The 17,112-nt window shown below is 36.5% G+C and overlaps 1 protein-coding gene across 1 annotated transcript in view; it reads right to left on the bottom strand.

The window, feature by feature from the left end:
• The window catches only part of ITPR2 (inositol 1,4,5-trisphosphate receptor type 2), a 511,835-nt gene that overhangs the window by 276,204 nt on the left and 218,519 nt on the right, over positions 1–17,112 (bottom strand). The window contains exons 22-26 of the mRNA XM_043966319.1: positions 16,049–16,242; positions 13,102–13,231; positions 11,556–11,613; positions 9,354–9,519; positions 7,565–7,738 (exon numbers count right to left, since the gene is read on the bottom strand). Coding sequence (XP_043822254.1) covers positions 7,565–7,738; positions 9,354–9,519; positions 11,556–11,613; positions 13,102–13,231; positions 16,049–16,242 — 722 coding nt within the window. The remainder of the gene's footprint in view (positions 1–7,564; positions 7,739–9,353; positions 9,520–11,555; positions 11,614–13,101; positions 13,232–16,048; positions 16,243–17,112) is intronic.

The following is a 17,112-nucleotide window of genomic DNA, read 5'->3' as shown; positions in this document are numbered from 1 at the left end:
ATTATTTTTGTACCCATTGGATCTTTCTGTCTTTGACCTCCTTAAAGTAAATATCCAAAGTAGAAGTAATAGATCAAAAGGTATAATAGTTTAGTATTTTTTTCCTCAATTCCAAATTGTTTTCTGGAGTGGTTGGACAAATTCTCTGCTCCAGAAAAAAATCTATTAGTGTAACTAGCTGTGTGACCCTGGGCAAGTCACTTAACCCCAACTGCCTCACCAAAAAAAAAAAACCAAAAAACTATTAGTGTACTACATTTCCAAAGCTCCTCCAGTATTGTCTATTTTTATCTTTTATCATCAGTTTGGTGAGAGTGCAGTGAAAAGTTCAGGGTTAATCTCTTATTAGGAAGGATTTGTAGCATTTTTTTTTCATATGTTGATGGTCTGCAACCATTTTGACAACTATTTGTTCCTATTCCTTCCCTGACTTCAGGGTCCCTACATACTTTATCCCCACCTCTACACAGCTTTACTTCCTAATCTCATCACAGATTATTTCCTCGTTGTCCTTTACAAATATTATAAAGACTCATTTTCTGCTTATCATTCAAAGACCAGCTCAAAACTGGTCACCTCTCTGACCTTGGAAGATACTCAGCTTTCTTGGTCTGAGTTTCTTCATCTGTGAAATGAGAGGGTAGTAGGCCTCCACCAGTCGAGGACAACCATGGATCAGCACCTTGAAGAGCCACAGGCCACAGTGGCTGTGCAGTCTGATATGGGAGCCGTAGCTCCTGAGTGACTTATAACCGGTAACTGCCACATCCCATGTTGTATCTACCCCATAAGGAGTGTCTGGAGTATCCTCTCTGGGGAGCTGGCCTGGGCGGATCAATATGGAAAACAAGCTATTGCCCATGCAGCAGGTTTTCCTGCTCTGCTCCACGACATTGGTGGATCCAAAGGAGAGGCAGAGCCAATACAGTTTGGCACCAGTGCTGCCCCAGGAGTTGCCAGAGGGATGTGATGTCCAACATCCAACTGCCTAAGGGACTCTGACTCCTGATTTTTCCTCGGGGTTAACTCCTGAAGCCTTTCCCATATATGGGTATAGCCCCAAGGCAGCAGAGGTTTAAATCAGGGTTCCTTCCCCTAGGCAGGTTGCCTATCAAGGCTAATGAGCCCCACCTGCTCAAAGTGACTGGTTTTAAGGCACCAGTGACTCACCTTCGCCCCTTCTGTTAGTGGAAACAGTTCTGCCACGAGAAGGCCAGGAGTTGGGCTTCGGTTGTCAGAAGCTATTTGAGACTCATGCCACTGGAGCATTTAATAGAGAGTGGGAGCTTATCCCCACTCCCACCCCAACATGACAAACCTTTTAAACTCTAATTATACTTATGTGTACCATACAGGCAGTTAAAAATATTGAAACTTTTGTTTTTATATAAATTATTTATTGTGGGTTAGTTCTCTCTCATCATCTATGCTCTAAGGTCTTCAAAAAAAGGGAGCGTGTCTTAATGTTTTCTTGTATCCACCATAAGGCCTACATAGTGCTGCCTACATAGTAGATACCCAAAAATAAATGATTATTTTTTATCAATATGAACAAGATAATACTTGTACGAGCACTTCACAAACCTTTGAGGTGTTATATAAATATGAATTGTCTCTCAAAACAATTTTGTACTTCACTAATTTGACAAATGTTAATTAAGCATCTATACCATGCCAAAGTATATTAAGCATGCATACCATGCTTTGTGACACAAAGTCAAAAACAAAATGGGCTCTGCCTTCAAAGAGTTTAAGTTCCTTTAGAAGGATATACACCTAAGTTGGCTAGAGAATTACCTACCTTTCAAGTAGGGAGAAACCAAAGTGATTTAGTAAAATGTAAGGAGATCAACTGAACTAAGGAGAGATCAAGCTTGTCCAGATCAAGAGAGATCAAGAACAGCTTTGTGGAGGAGGTGATACTTGAACTAAGTCTGAGTATGATACAGCAAATCCATAGGGAATAAGGATTATAATTGTGATTTCACTGATATAAAAAACCACTCCCCACCCTCACCGCATAAACTCCTTCCACAAAAGCAAGTCTGTACTTTCTCTGCAATTTATATTCTTAAGGATTTACCCAGGGCATTGAAAAGTTAAATAACTAAGCCAGGGTCACATAGCCTGTATTTATTAGAGGGAGAACTTGAATCGTGCTCTTCCTGGCTTTCTAGTCACTATGTCATGCTGCCTACATGTATTAATGTGAAAGGGATGACCTATAAAGAAGATGACATTTATTACATTAAAAATATATTTTGTGGGGGCAGCTAGGTGGACACTTACTAGCTGTGTGACCCTGGGCAAGTCACTTAACCCCCATTGCCCTGCAAAAAAAACTAATTTTATATATATATATATATATATATATATATATATATATATATATATATATATATATATATATATATATATTTGTAAATGCTTATTATAACCATAAGGATCCCAAGGAAGTGGTTTTTCCTGAAAGACTGGAGTTACCTGGATATATATCATGTCTGGTTATACCCCCCATGACATTATGACTTTCCACAGGGGCAATGAAATCATCTGAAGATAGAGAATTGTGTTATAAAGTAGATATCAGTTGTCTTGTTAGGTGGCACAAACTTCTTCAGAAGGCAGACTGCATTTTTCTTAAGGTTCAGGAATGCTCTATATTTAGTGAGGATTGAAACTTTGACAAAAACAATATCAATTACTGTCACTTTAATCTTATAAAATATGTCTAATAAGGTTTTTGAAATAAAAATCCATTGACATATTCCAATATGCAACATAAGTAATAAATCACCATGAATCTCCAACCTCATCTAGGTGTATAACAATAACCAGGATTTTTATCCAGACCTGTAACTTCATTGCTGATATTTTATTGTTGTAACTGTTGCAAGAATGCAGTGGGACACCAAGAAACCAAAAGATCCCAACTCCAAAGGAATCCTTACTTTCCCAAGGGAAAAGCAGCTCTGTCTCCTACCTCAGAAATAAGGCCTGGCAGACCCTGGTAGCTGATAAGCACTACCAAGGTCTGCAAGATGAAATGCAGGATAGGGATGGATGCTGTATATCCTACTGATACCATTATTCAAAGAGCCCCTCCTAGTTATCTTGCCTTTCCCAATTTTTGCATTTCCTCTTACTTTGTAATTTCCAAAAGACTAGGTCTTTTGACTCAACAGTTTTCCATAGTGATCCATTATGGGCCCAGGGCAGTCCAGAAGTTCTCTGGAACCTTCTCCTTGAGAAGCTAAACCAAAGGACAGATACACCTAAAGAGGTAAGTGGAACCAGATCAGACTGAGCTAGCTCCGGGACCCCCACCCTTCATTCTAGTCTCCCTCAACCCTGGGGAGATAAGATTAGGTGTGGCTGCTTCTTTGTGTCCAGAAGAGAGAGATGGCTTGAGAGATCTGCAGCCACCCCTCCCCCAGCCACCACCAGTGGGGGATGGTCCTCCCTCAGTAGGGGAACTTTCCACAGTCAGACGGTCACCCCCAACAGTCCTCTATAAAATACCTGCCTGTCTCCTGCTCGAGGAGATTGGTATCTCAGAGCCATGCTCTGTGCCATGCTCCCCATGAGAAGTCGAATGATTTCTCTCTTGTTTTCCCTTCCCTTCCCCTTCCTCTAAATAAACTACTATCTTATTCTAACTGCTTTTTGTGTGCAAGAGGGTGTAATTCTTTAAAGAGGAATTCCTAAGGACCCCAAACCCCTACCCCTATCCCAAACCCCTAACCCCTAGCCAAACCCCCTACCCCATTTTCCCCATAACAGATCTGTCCCTGTTATATATTCCTCTCTCCTAATAAATCTCTTTTTATTTTACAAGATTCATGATGAGGCTCCAATTCTTTGGAAGAGCTAGCCCCCAATCCAGGTAGCAAGTCCCCCCAACATAACTTCTGAGAAGAAAAAAAATTCCCCTACCCAAGCAGGCCAGCAATTTATAGTTTTAGAGAGTTATCTAAATACTAAAAGGTCAAATGACTTAGCCAGGGTCACTAAGTTAGTATTTGCTAGAAGTGGGACTTGATTCTGTATTCCCTTGGAGTAAGGAGGATCTTCCTTTATTCACTGTATTACTTACTGGCTGCCTTTCCACTAGAATGGTAGATATAGATCTATTTAGCTTATTCCACTACATATCATTTCATGCAATAAGCTCCCCAAGGCTTGGACATAAAGCAGATTTCACATTTTACATTCCACTCCTAACCCCTGCTTGAAAAGAGGAATCAGTTTGTATCTTTCTTCAATTAATTCCCAGCACCTAAACCCCAGTTCTTTACATTTAATAAATGATCAATGAATTAAATTTGTATGGATTAATAAATTAAGTTTTTATTAGATAGTCACTTCATTGAGAATAGGGATTGTATCATATTTCCTTATGTCTTCCCTAGTGCCTAGCAGTATATTACATATGGGAGGTATTTCATAAGTGTTCTTGAATAAACTAAGTGAATACTCTTTTCCCATAAATTTCCATTTTAAAATCCAAAATGTATTCATTTCAACAGAAAAAATTTTCATGAATTAAATTGAAACCTTGTTATAACTCCTCTGCCCCAATTAATGACCTTAATTCTGTTATATTAATTGTTTTACTAATTTTCATGTTGACAATTGCTTGCTTGTTTATATTTGCTTGCATGTTGTCTCCTCCATTAAACTGTAAGCTCCTTGACAGCCTTACCTCTTTTTGTTATATCTAGCACTTAGCAGAATTCCTGGTAAATTGTAGGCACTTAATGCTTATTGATTGACTGATTGATTTGTGTACAGAGTTCTGGCTCCTGACTGTGTACAAGAAAGAGATAGGCAAATCAATAAAAACAAAATAAAGATAACAGGTTAAGATATTTAGCAGCAGTTGTGAGTCTCAAGGTTTTCGCCCCAGGTCTTTCTTGGAAAATTTCAACTCTTCCTCATGTTATGTGTCACTAATCTTTCTCAATAAAGGAGAGTTTATTTACAATGGCAAGGTAATAAAGTATCCACATAAATACCAAGGAATCATTATCTTAAATTCACCTCAATCGAATGTAATTGAGAAAACAATAAAGAAAATTATTTTTTCACAAGATAGGTTTTGAAATCAGAGAAACCCTGTCTCTGTAAAGCTCTGCTGCACCAAAATGTATTAAATGGGTAGCTATTAAGAATTGGTTAAGCTTTAACATGCCACACAAAAGCTTGGACAATCATTCTATTGAGAAGCTATTCCTCAAAGGCATTTTTGTGTTTTCCTTATTAGTAATAAGAAATTATATGAAAGCAAGATCACATTAGCCCCTAGGTGAATATATGTTCCTAATGCACATCCATCATTTGAAATTGCACTTTTCTTTGGATTCTCATAACAACAGTTTTTGGTGAAGAAACAATAGCTATGACAGTCAAACTCCAACACTACAAATTCCTTACTTTCTTTCAGATATCATGATGATGATGATGGCTAGCATTTATATATTGCTTTAAGGTTTGCAAATCACTTTATACATATTATCTCATGTTATTCTCACAATAACCCTGAGGAATAGGTGGTATCATTAACCCTATTTTATAGATGAGAAAACTGAGATAGACATGATAAGTGACTTAACTAGTCACAAAGCTAGTAAATTACTTGAGGGAAGGAAAAAATATTTAGAAGCACAAGGGAGGGGCAGCTAGGTGGCGCAGTGGATAGAGCACGGGCCCTGGAGTCAGGAGTACCTGAGTTCAAATCTGGCCTCAGACACTTAACACTTACTAGCTGCTGTGTGACCCTGGGCAAGTCACTTAACCTCAATTGCCTCACTAAAAAAAAAAAATAAAAATAAAAAAAAATTAAAAAAAAGAAGCACAAGGGAGAACATCATAAAAGTCACTTAACCCCATTGCCCCGCAAAAAAATAAATAAATAAAAATAAATTGAAACTGTCCTTCCATCGCATCTACCCATTGTGTAGTACTGATTCAGGAAGCTTGCAGATTTGGTATATGCAGGTATTTTCATACTGTGTTGCAGCATTTCACAAACTAATATGGTCACAGAATACTTCTGAGCTTAAGACATCTTTATTGAGTCCATAAATGCTGATGCAGGGGTGTAGAAACATGTCAAAACAAGATTTGGTAACAGATGGGATATGGGAGGCGAGAAAGAGTGACAAGTCAAGGACAACCCCTAGATTTCAAGCCTGGGAGACCAAGAGGATGGCAATAATAATAGAGAAACTATTAACAATAATAGAAAAACTAAGAATCCTCTTTGTGGGTAGCAGAAAAGTAGTCAGAGAGATTGAAGATAAGTGAGGGAGCAGCAAAGATAGAGGGCAGTATTCTACTGGAGAGAATGGGATAGAATAAGATCACTTGTGCATGTAGAGGGGTGTTTGCCTTAGCAAAAAGAGCTACCTCTTCATGTGAGACAGGAAGGAAGGAGGAGATACCAGGAGAAGCCATCTAAGTGATTCGAGATGAAGAGGAAGATATAAATAGGAGCTCTCAGCAAATAGCCTCAATTTTTTTGAGGATGGACACACACACACACACACACACACACACACACAGTTCCCTCTTTTGATTGTTGTAATGTGAGCCAGTCTATGGTAACAGACTCCTTTTCCTATCTAATTACAATTCCCATTATACCTAAAGCTAGTGAGAGATTGCCCAGTGAAAGTCCTAGGCCTACAGTCTATCCTAAAATCCCAGACACAATGTCTAGGTGAAAAGAATATTTTGTCATGCGAATAAAATGAAAATTCTGAAAATGAAAAATAGAAAAGAAAAATCTAATAAGTCATGTGTGTGAACCTTAAATTAGTACCTTGAAAGAGCCTAGACATGTTGGGGTGTTTCTGAGACCTATAAAGCAATGAAAGAAGTTCATGAGCTACCAAGGGTATAAAGCTGATTTGAAGCAGTCTGATGTTGTAGAATGGGGTCTTCTGAGTAGGGATTCTTTATTTGGCAGAGAAGACTCAGCTTTCCTGCCATCTATAAAAACCACACAGAAGAGAGCAAAGAAAAATACCTCCTGCTATGACTGAAAAAGTCAAATGGCAAACACTTCAAGAATAAATTTTCCCAATCTGTAGCCTGGGTATTGCCAGGGTTTTTGCAATGCCCTCTTCATCTTAAATGTGCATTTTATGGAAATTTATTTCTCTACCACCACTACTCAGGGGATGTGAACCTGATTCCCACAGAGATGTCTGATATTGTTTCACTATTTCTTTGCCAAGTGAATTAATCCTAATTAAACACTTTATTTTTGAATTGTGAGTTCCTTGTACTGATGTACTGGAAAGAAGCTATGATTGAGCTCAGATAATCTTAGAAGTTCTCACTGTATCTAGAATAAAGGCACAAGCCAATTAAAGTATACATTTTATCTAAATTACCTCTGCAATGGAGATTGTGGGAATCCCAGAGAGAGTGAAAAATAGGGTGCATTTTAATCAGTATATTAAGGCCTTCCAGAGGGTCATGAAACTTTCTCACTAAAATTATGTAACTTGCTCTAAAATAAACACTATCAATGGACTAAAATTTTAAAACCAACCTCATTTGGCTCTTCTCCTCCTTTTACTTGATTTTCACCCATTTCACCACTTTCATATGTGCTGCTCTTCTCAACCCACAGCTCAGATTTTTCTACAGTCAGTCGTAGTTGGTCTAGGTCAGCTTTGATTTGTTTGTAGTTGTCCACATCTTGATTAGATACCAATAACTGTACCTAAAAATTTAATAATTTTCTTTGTTAGCTTGTTTATGTATTTCTCCCCAATAAGTTCCTTGGGAGCAAGAGATATCTTTCTTTTTCCATAAGTAGTCCCAGTACTTAGCAAAGTGGTTGGCACATGACAAGTGTTTAATAAATGCTTTCTATTTACTCATTCATTCACTATTTGGAAATATCTGGAAACCTAACAAAGTTTCCATATCTCTTTAGTTCTTTCTTTATAATATTCCTGGTGCATTAGCCAGCAAAGTATTGACTACTTAAACTTATCTGACCAACGTATTCCTTAAGAAAAACCCTTATGTGGTATTCCAAAGTAGTTTGTTTTAAATAAATCTTCAGTATTCAAATATGAGTATTCTTTCATAGGTCATGGTGTTGGGGGTTTTTTTCTGAACTGAAACCTCTGATTTTATTGGCATATGGAATTCCCTATAAGGAAAGTCCCCCACCAACACAAATCATAACCTACCCTTAAACTCCTTTCTTTAGTGAGTTTCCTGGGATAGTAAAGGTTAAATGACTTGCCCAGGATGATACAGAGGGTATATGTCAGTGGGGAGATTTGAACTAGATCTTCTTGACACCAAGCCTGGATCAATGCAACATTTTCTTATTAGGAGAAAATGTTCCTGCAAACTCTTGGAATTACATTAAATGCCTCTAACTTCTATTTAAGACATCAATTAAAATTAACTTGTGAGACACATTTATTTGTGATATGCTACATCTTGAAGCTAAGTAAAACTATCATTTGTCCTTAAAGGGCAAAATGAGACCCTAGGAAAGGCAAATAAGTCCTTACTAACACTGCAAACAGCATGATATAATGGTTAGGACAGCAGGCCTTGTGTTTGGAAAACCTAGGTTAAAATTGTGACTTTGGGCAAGTCATTTATCCTCCCTGTATCTCAGTTTCCTCATCCATAAGATGAAGAAGTTGGTCTCAAAGGCTCTGCAACAAAAATAGTTTCTAGGTAATTTAATCATTTTATTAATAAGCTGTCAGGTTATTGTTTAAAGGATGGTTGGTCATTGGCCATCTCTCTCAGACCAAAGACCCCTAATGTTGGTAGAGTCACAGTTTATACACCCTTCTAACTGTTAGGAGGTCTATCACATAGCAATCAAATGTAATTGGGTAACATAATTTGGAGATGTTTTATATTAAAATGAAGTCTGGGGATACAAGACATAGGACACTCAAATCTTGGTAATAATGACACCAGAGAAGGAATACTGACCCCACCCAAACTGAGACACAATGGTTCCTACCTAGGTGTGGTTGTGCATGCCAAACTCATCAGTAAAGTCCTTCAGCCTTCACAGTCCTTCACACAGATACATAGATCTGTCTCCACTCAAGATTCTTTCTAAGCCTGGGTTGGGCTTGACCAAAACGAACAGGACTTTGGGAGGGGGGTAGGTGGGTAGAGAAGAAAGAACTAAGAAAGTAGGAGAGAACACTGGGTTGTGTTCCCCTTCCTTCCCCCTCCCAAGGTATCGATTACTAATAATTGTTTCTCACAATTTCCTGTGGTCTAGCACTATATTTATATTGTAGTATGAGCAACATGCAGAGCTTCCCCTAAAGGATAGTTAATCTTACCTGTTTAAAAGCCTGTAAAACTTCTGCTCTTTGACTGAAGTGCTTAAATAGCAACTGCAGGGCTCCTGATAGCAAAGGAGGGTAATCATGCATGATCAGATGAATAAGAACTCGTAAAAATGTCCTTCCTCCTTCATCATCAAGTTGTACCGGATTTTTTTCTTTTCTATAAAGTAAAGCAGATCCCTATATTTACATAGTATTATTTCTATGGAGCTTAAATCTCTTCAAATATGTTATCTCATTCAACACCACTCAGAAGGTGAACAGACATTTATTTATCTCCCATTTCACAGATGAAAAAACTAAGATGTGAAGAAGAGTTTTGTCTCTTGGCATAAGTTAATTCTACTGTAGGTATGTTAATCAACCAAAAGGCATTGCTTGTTCATCTAGTATGTGTAAGATACCAATTTCCAATGAACAATATGAAAACATCAATGCAGCCCCAAGCTGTACCATAAAAACAAACAGAATCAATTGTTTATTTGAAATCAAATCCTTAACACTGGAAGTTCAGACCCAAAATAATCTTGTCTTTCTAATAGCCACAGAAAATTTAGAACAGTGAAACAAAAGATCTCAAGTCAAAATCTATAGGAAAACATGTATAAGAAATACATTAATCTAATACTCAAACATACTATTTTTTTTTAAACTATGTGAGAACCAGGGGACACAAGGTGACCTTTCTGAGGTTTCTCAAAAGTCTGATTGGAGACCCGGGAAGTTGCCTCCATTCATAGACCTCCTTTAAGTCAAGTCAATCAATGGACTTGAATGCAACCAGCCAATTAGCTTGCAGCTATGTGTGGGGACCTCACCTCTTCCAGTTGGACAGAGGGCTTGGCGGGGGGGGGGGGGGGGGGGGGGGGGGGGGGGGGGGGGGGGGGGGGGGGGGGGGGGGGGGGAGGAAGATTGGGTGGGACTCTTTTTGGAAGTGTGAGCAGTTAGGTAAAGAAGCGCTCTCTCTCTCTCTCTCTCTCTCTCTCTCTCTCTCTCTCTCTCTCTCTCTCTCTCTCTCCAGGCGTAGATCTGATATAGGATTTTTTCCATTCTTTCAGAGGTATGCGCTTGCTCACTCACTCTCTGTCTGTCTGTCTCTCTCTCTCTCTTTACTAAGTTCTAATATACTTTAATAAATGCTAGAAGCCTAAACTGTTGTTGAAGCTCCTGAATTTATAATTAAATCCTAACTAGTCCCACCCCCCCCAACTCTGGGGGGGGGGCAGGTATGGACATACACATTAGATTTTAAATCATCACAACTACTATTAGAATTTTAGTTCTAAAAAATGAACTAAAAATAGTAGAATGACAGCAATACAATAGTACAAGATAGTTCCAAAGGACTCATGATGGAAAAGGCTCTCCAAATCCAGAAGAAAAAAAAAAAAAGAACTGTGGAATATGGGTGTAGACTGAACCATACTATTTCTTTTGTCTTTGGTGCTGTTGTTTTTCTTTTTTGAGGTTTTCCCTTTTTGCTCTGATTCTTCTCTTATAACATGACTAATGCAGAAATATGTTTAATGTTATTGTACATATATAACCTATATCATCAGATTACTTGCTGTCTTGGGGAAGGGGGCAGGGAGGGGAGAGAGGGGAAAAAATTTGAAACTAGAAATCTTATAAAAACAAATGTTGAAAACCATCTCTACGTGTAACTGGAAAATAATAAAATACTTTCATAATTTAAAAAAATTTTTTAAATTAAAATAGAGAATGGCACTATACTTCTAGAATCAAACCTATATAATCCAAATGACAGAAAACAGATTTATCTATCACATATCAAAACAAAGATAACAGTAGAAGAAATCATTTTCTAACTTCAAATTTTAAAGATACAGGGAAATAACATTTTCTGAGGAGGGTAAATTTTGCAACAAGGGAACTTAAGGGTAATTTCTGCTGTTTGAGAAAATGTAGGTAAAGCATTTAGGGGAAAGTGCAATACATCTATCTCATCTAATTCTTCCCCTGACAAAAAAAAAACAACTATTTTCCTCCTTATATGAAAAATGTAGCCTCTTTTCTAAATGAAATTGTATTGTGTGTATATAACAGATGGTCTAGAAAGAAGGAAGGAATGAAATACATGAAAATAAATAGATCAGTATTAAATATCACTATCAATTTAAATAAAAATATCTCTTCACTATTAAATTGTTTTAAAAAGGCAAGTGGTAACTTTACCTCCCAGCAAACATAGTCTCTGCCTGAGCTGCAATTTCATCTATATCAGGAACAATAGCTGCAAAGATAAAGGGTAGAAAATTTATTCTAATCAAGAGCTATAATTTTTAAAAATATTATTAAGCTTCCCATCAATATTTCCAATTTTAAAAAATATCCCTATGCCAACAAAATTATTAAACTATATGTAAAGAAGGGATACAGCATAATTAAATTTTAAATACATAAATGACAAAATTTTAAAACTGAATTTTAATTTTTACTAATTTGTTTATTAAAAATACCTACTTCAAAGTATTATGTGCTAGCTGCTAGTATGACCAAAACTTAAAATACTGTAAATAGGCAAAAAGATTGAATTCTCATTCTTTATAAAAAGAAGTGCAATATTATTTTATGTTCCACCTACAAACAATAGGGTCTCTTGACAAAACTTAATTTTTATAATCTACTTATCAATATCTTTAATCTACTTTTTCAATATAAACCAATCACAATAAATAGCTCTCCCCATCCCACATTGGTAGAGTGTGTGTGTGTGTGTGTGTGTGTGAATTCCTCAACTTCAAAAAGAGAAAAAGGAGAGCAAAACAAATAATATATTCCATGGAAATTAATACTATTTTGACAAAAGAAATAGAGAAATCAACTTTCCTAGAGGTAAGAAAGCAAAAAAGGAATATAGATGTTGCTAAACCTTTCTACAGAAGCTCAGAGTCTGGGATCCAACAATAGTTATATCAATTTTATTGCAACTGTCAGTCAGCTTCTGGTGTTGCCATGTTATTCTTGGAAATTTTGTTTCTTTACACTTCAATGCTTAAAAAAAAATATAAGATCAAATTCCATAGGAAATATGCCCTGCCAAAAAATTACTTTTAGCTTAGGCAAGCTGAGCACTGACTAGTTATTTGCTTTAATATTTATTCAGGTCATTAGTTTTCCTCTCACTTCTCTTTATTGGCTATCTACACTTTATTCTACTCCTTTCCTTCTCCTCCTCCTTGAATTCTTGACTTTACTTTGGAAGAAAGCAAGGATCAAGATGTGACTGTGGTTAAAAGATGGATGCCAGATCCATACAAATGCTCCAAATTTCAGGTCCTGCATAGCAACTGTATTAACTGATCAATTCTTCGACTTAATTGTTAACCCATTGTCTACAACTGCTATGTGTTCGATGAACAAAAAGCAGTATTCTGATATTTCTTTGTATTTATGTAGTTTTCTACATTTGTATAATAATTTGCAATTATTTGTAGCCCCTCTTTTTTGTTCCTTTTCATGATATCCCCAGAAGAGAGATGGATATTCCTACTTTTACCTTTTCGATATGAAAACTGAGACATGGAGATACATGGAGATATTATTTGCCCTAGTTCATGGAGATATTATTTGCCCTGGTTCTCATAGCAAATAATCTTTTTTGAAGCTAAGATTCAATTTCACACAGTCTTAGGGCTCTTTGTCAATTTTAGTAAGTCAGGGACTTTAAGTGTCTTCTTAAAAATTAAAGATTATGAATAATCTTTATAAAAAGTAATACCTGATGAAAGTGGTGTGTCAGGTGGGGTAGTAGTGGAGTTTTCAGGATTTTCATTGTTGTCTCCAAATTCTTTCTTGTAGATTGACAGCATATATGAGATTCTGTAGTCTAGTCTAACACTCAGAATAAACTATAAAACACAGATTGAAACAATATAGTTTTCCATAAACTTTATATATCACTTGGTATTTTATTTAATGATACATAGGGTTATTTAATTCACTTCAGAAGCCTAACAACAACATAAAGTATCTAAATGCTAAATGAACTAATTTTGAAGGCTTACTTTTAAATATTAACAGTCCAATCCAAAAAATGTACATCATTAATATTAAGATTTAAATGCCTTTGTTTCCACAAATACTGTTATTAGCACATTTACTACAGTCAATAAAAATTGAATGCATTTTCTGGGAAATAAGAATATTTGTATTATGTGACTTTCCAATTATATTTTACTGCAGTATCAAAGCACACCTGTTTGGTGAAAGTTTCCAGATGAAGAGACTGATTGATTCTGTTTGAAGTGGTAGTGATGTCATATTGTCACCAAATAACTTGTAGATTTCTGCTTGAGGAAGGATGATGAGAATCAAGTCCCTTGTTCATGCACAGAAAAGGAATGTCTTTCAGCTATGAAAGATTTGTGTGTCTTCCAAGGTTTTTATGCCAGATATATCTATAACTCAACCTGGGAGTCAGCACCTAGGTTCATAGTCCAAATGGAGCCGTTTGTTGTCAGGTACATGTCACATACCATAAAAGTGTTCAGGATAAGAACAAGATTTGATGAATGTAACTAGGATTTTTTCATTTATCTCCTTTAGTGTTACACAAAAGATCTATTTTGTAACTGATCCATTGACTGTTGACATCAATCAACAAGTATTTATTAAGAATAATAGTATGGGGCAGCTAGGTGGTGCAGTAGATAGAGCACTCACTGGCCCTGGAGTCAGGAGGACCTGAGTTCAACTTCGGCCTCAGTTACTTGACACTTACTAGCTGTGTGACCCTGGGCAAGTCACTTAACCCCAATTGCCTCACCAAAAAAAAAAAAAGATAATAGTATCATCAGTATAGAACTAGAAAGGATCTTTAAGGACATTTTACAAATGAGAAAACTGAGGACCTGAAAAAATTAAAAGATTTATCCAAGATTACACATGTATGATAGAGGGAAGATTCAAATCCAGGTTGAAAAACACAGATGAAATCAACTTGAAGAGAAAAACAGTGCTATGGGTACAAGTGCTTAAGGAGAGGCAAACTGGCAGGCCATGGAGTGCAAGCATTCCTTTAGGGACAAGCTGAGCAAGCTTCGTGGGACTGCAAGCCACTGTTGTCAATTACTTCACATATAAATGATTGTTTCCAGGGTTTTAAAGGATATACCTGCTTCTGTTAATTAATATTTGCAATGAGCAAGGCACTCAACCTCTCAGTTTCCTCATCTGTGAAATGAGAGAGTTGGACTAGGTGACAGCTATGATCTATAAATTCGAAATCCAAGAAGTGTTACATGGGGACCATGAGAAAATTGTGTGTCATCTATCTGTGTCCTATCTGATAGAACTGTGGATTTGAAGTTTTTCATCCTGTTAGGGATGGAACACTACTCACAAGATGTCCTGATTTGAAGAATTAGTAGATATCAACTAACCATCAAATAACATGGCAGGCATTGTTCTAGTCACAAGTACAAATACAAAGAAAGTAGCAACCCCTTCTCTAAAAGACCTTGTTCTTGTATTCAAAGACAAACAGAGCCAGGGATTCTGTTGCCATCCAAGCCCCAACCAACAGTCACCATTCCAGAAAGCAACTTCTGTGAAGTTGTAATCTGGCAACTCCTTCTACAGTTGCTGAAGATGCCACTGCTTCCTCAAAAGGCCACATCTATGGAAGACCCAATAAAGAAAGTCTTTTACACCAAAGTCTGTGGCACTGTCCAATGGTTTAAGGTCAGAAACAAATGTGATTTTATCAGTGGAAATGACTATTAAAGAAAATGTGTTACTATCTGCTTTGCTGCTGCCCCCTAAGGGCGATGGAATCTTTCCATTTGACTTGGCAGCAGAAACCTATGTGAAATGTTCCCTATTAGAATGTGAGCAGACACTGAGGCCTTGATAATAGATACTGTCTCCACCCTTCTATTTGTATCCCCAGTGCTTTGTACATAGTAAGTTCTTAATAAATGCTTATTCATACAGCATAAATCTAAAATTGATAAATGAAAATATATATAAAGTAGTTAAATATAACTGAGTTTGAGAGGGAGGGTACTAGCAATTGGAGGAATCAGGAAAGGATTGATGCAAAAGATGGTGTTTGAACAGTGTCTTAAAGAAGAATGGGATTCTATGAAGCAGAAGTAAGAAGGGAATATATACCAGCCAGTGCAAAGGCACAAAGTCAAGAGATAGAGTTTCATGCGTAAGGAAAAAAAGAAAAGGCCAGTTGGCTGTAATGCAGAATGTAGGAGGTGAAGTAATATCCATTGAGGCTAAAAAGTACGTTAGTTACCTCTCCCAATTTTGCCTTATCAATGTCAATAAATAAAATCAAATGCTGTCAAAACTAAATTATTATAGATTTGGAGTTGTCATGGGCTTTCCAATAAAAAAAAGTTGTTCATCATATCTTAAATAAAAAGGAACTAATATAATATTGAAGAGAAGTTAATGCCATTATGAGACATACCATATCCACATAAAATAAAATATTCTAAAATATATATGAGCATTCTTTACATGAGCTTACAGGTATCAAGTGGCAAGGTGGCAAATGTGGAGAAGAAAGCAGAAAGGGTAATGAGAACAGCTCTCATAATCTCTGTGCATAGTGTTTTACAGTTAAAAATACCTTTCTTGTCTATTTTATATGATCATCAGACCAACCTGAGTTAAGTATTTGCTATATTGTTTTTTATCAAATTTTTTACCTGTAAAATTTCAATTATTTTTAATTTTGTGTCCATAACAGTTATGTCCTCATTATCAGTAGTACTTGCTTGCTTGATTGGGTGGGTGCTAGGCTGTGCATCAGGTACAGACATGGGAAAGATAGATCCCCTACTGAGTACCATTTGGGTCATCATCTCTCCAACACCATGGATAGTTCGCATAACATTGTTTCCTAGAAGAAGAAAAGCACATAAGTAAGCATGCATAGTACACAAAGAATGTTATAATATCCATCAGGTAAAAATACATTTAAATGTATGACAAGTAGAATATTAAATGTCATTAGGTAAAACAGCATCATCATGCTTTTATTTGTGTGTGTGTATGTATGTGTGTATATGTGTAAGTGTGTGTGTACACACATACAAACATGTACTGGCAAAAATGGACATTCCAATAACAACCCAAAAGTCCAAGTAAATATTTTATTAGCAGATGTTCACTTTTTTTCAAGAAGCATTTTAAATAGAGGACCAAAGCTGTTATAAGTAGCTCTGACAAGATTCAAATGAGGTCCTCATGAAATAAAATAAGCTTTACCAACAGTCCAAGATTAAATGAAAATTATGATTCCTGATCCCATCCTCAAAGGGTCTATTTTGCTTTCTCTTTGCAAAAAAACAAGTTATACTACTTACTGTTTCAATGACTCTTGGTTTTAAGAAAAATATCCTATTTCAGTGGAAAACTATTAGTCAAAACTCACAAAAAAGCAGTTATGTTCAGAGTAGCTACTAGAACAAATTAGTGACAAATATAAGATTCAATGAGGGCTCATTTCCCATCTTTTTCTTTACCTGCATATAGCTCCACACTGGTATATTTGTTGGTAAAATGACAAAAATCCCACCATTGAGGGTCAATAATTCATTTAATTCCTAAATTTCACATGCACTTCCCTACAAGCGTTCGTGAGATAAGCAGGTTTGATTCAAATAAATGATTGTCTTCTTCTCTTTCCAGTAATCTTAAATTAAATATGTGCTCAGAGCCATGCTCTGGGCAAAGACATAAAGAGTCCCTGCTTTGGTATTCCTTGCCT

The sequence above is a fragment of the Dromiciops gliroides genome, chromosome 5 (assembly GCF_019393635.1).
Source record: "Dromiciops gliroides isolate mDroGli1 chromosome 5, mDroGli1.pri, whole genome shotgun sequence".
NCBI classification, from domain to species: Eukaryota; Metazoa; Chordata; class Mammalia; order Microbiotheria; family Microbiotheriidae; genus Dromiciops; species Dromiciops gliroides.
The sequence above is the reverse complement of the archived record's forward strand: the minus strand, read 5'-3'. Positions and strand labels throughout refer to the sequence as shown.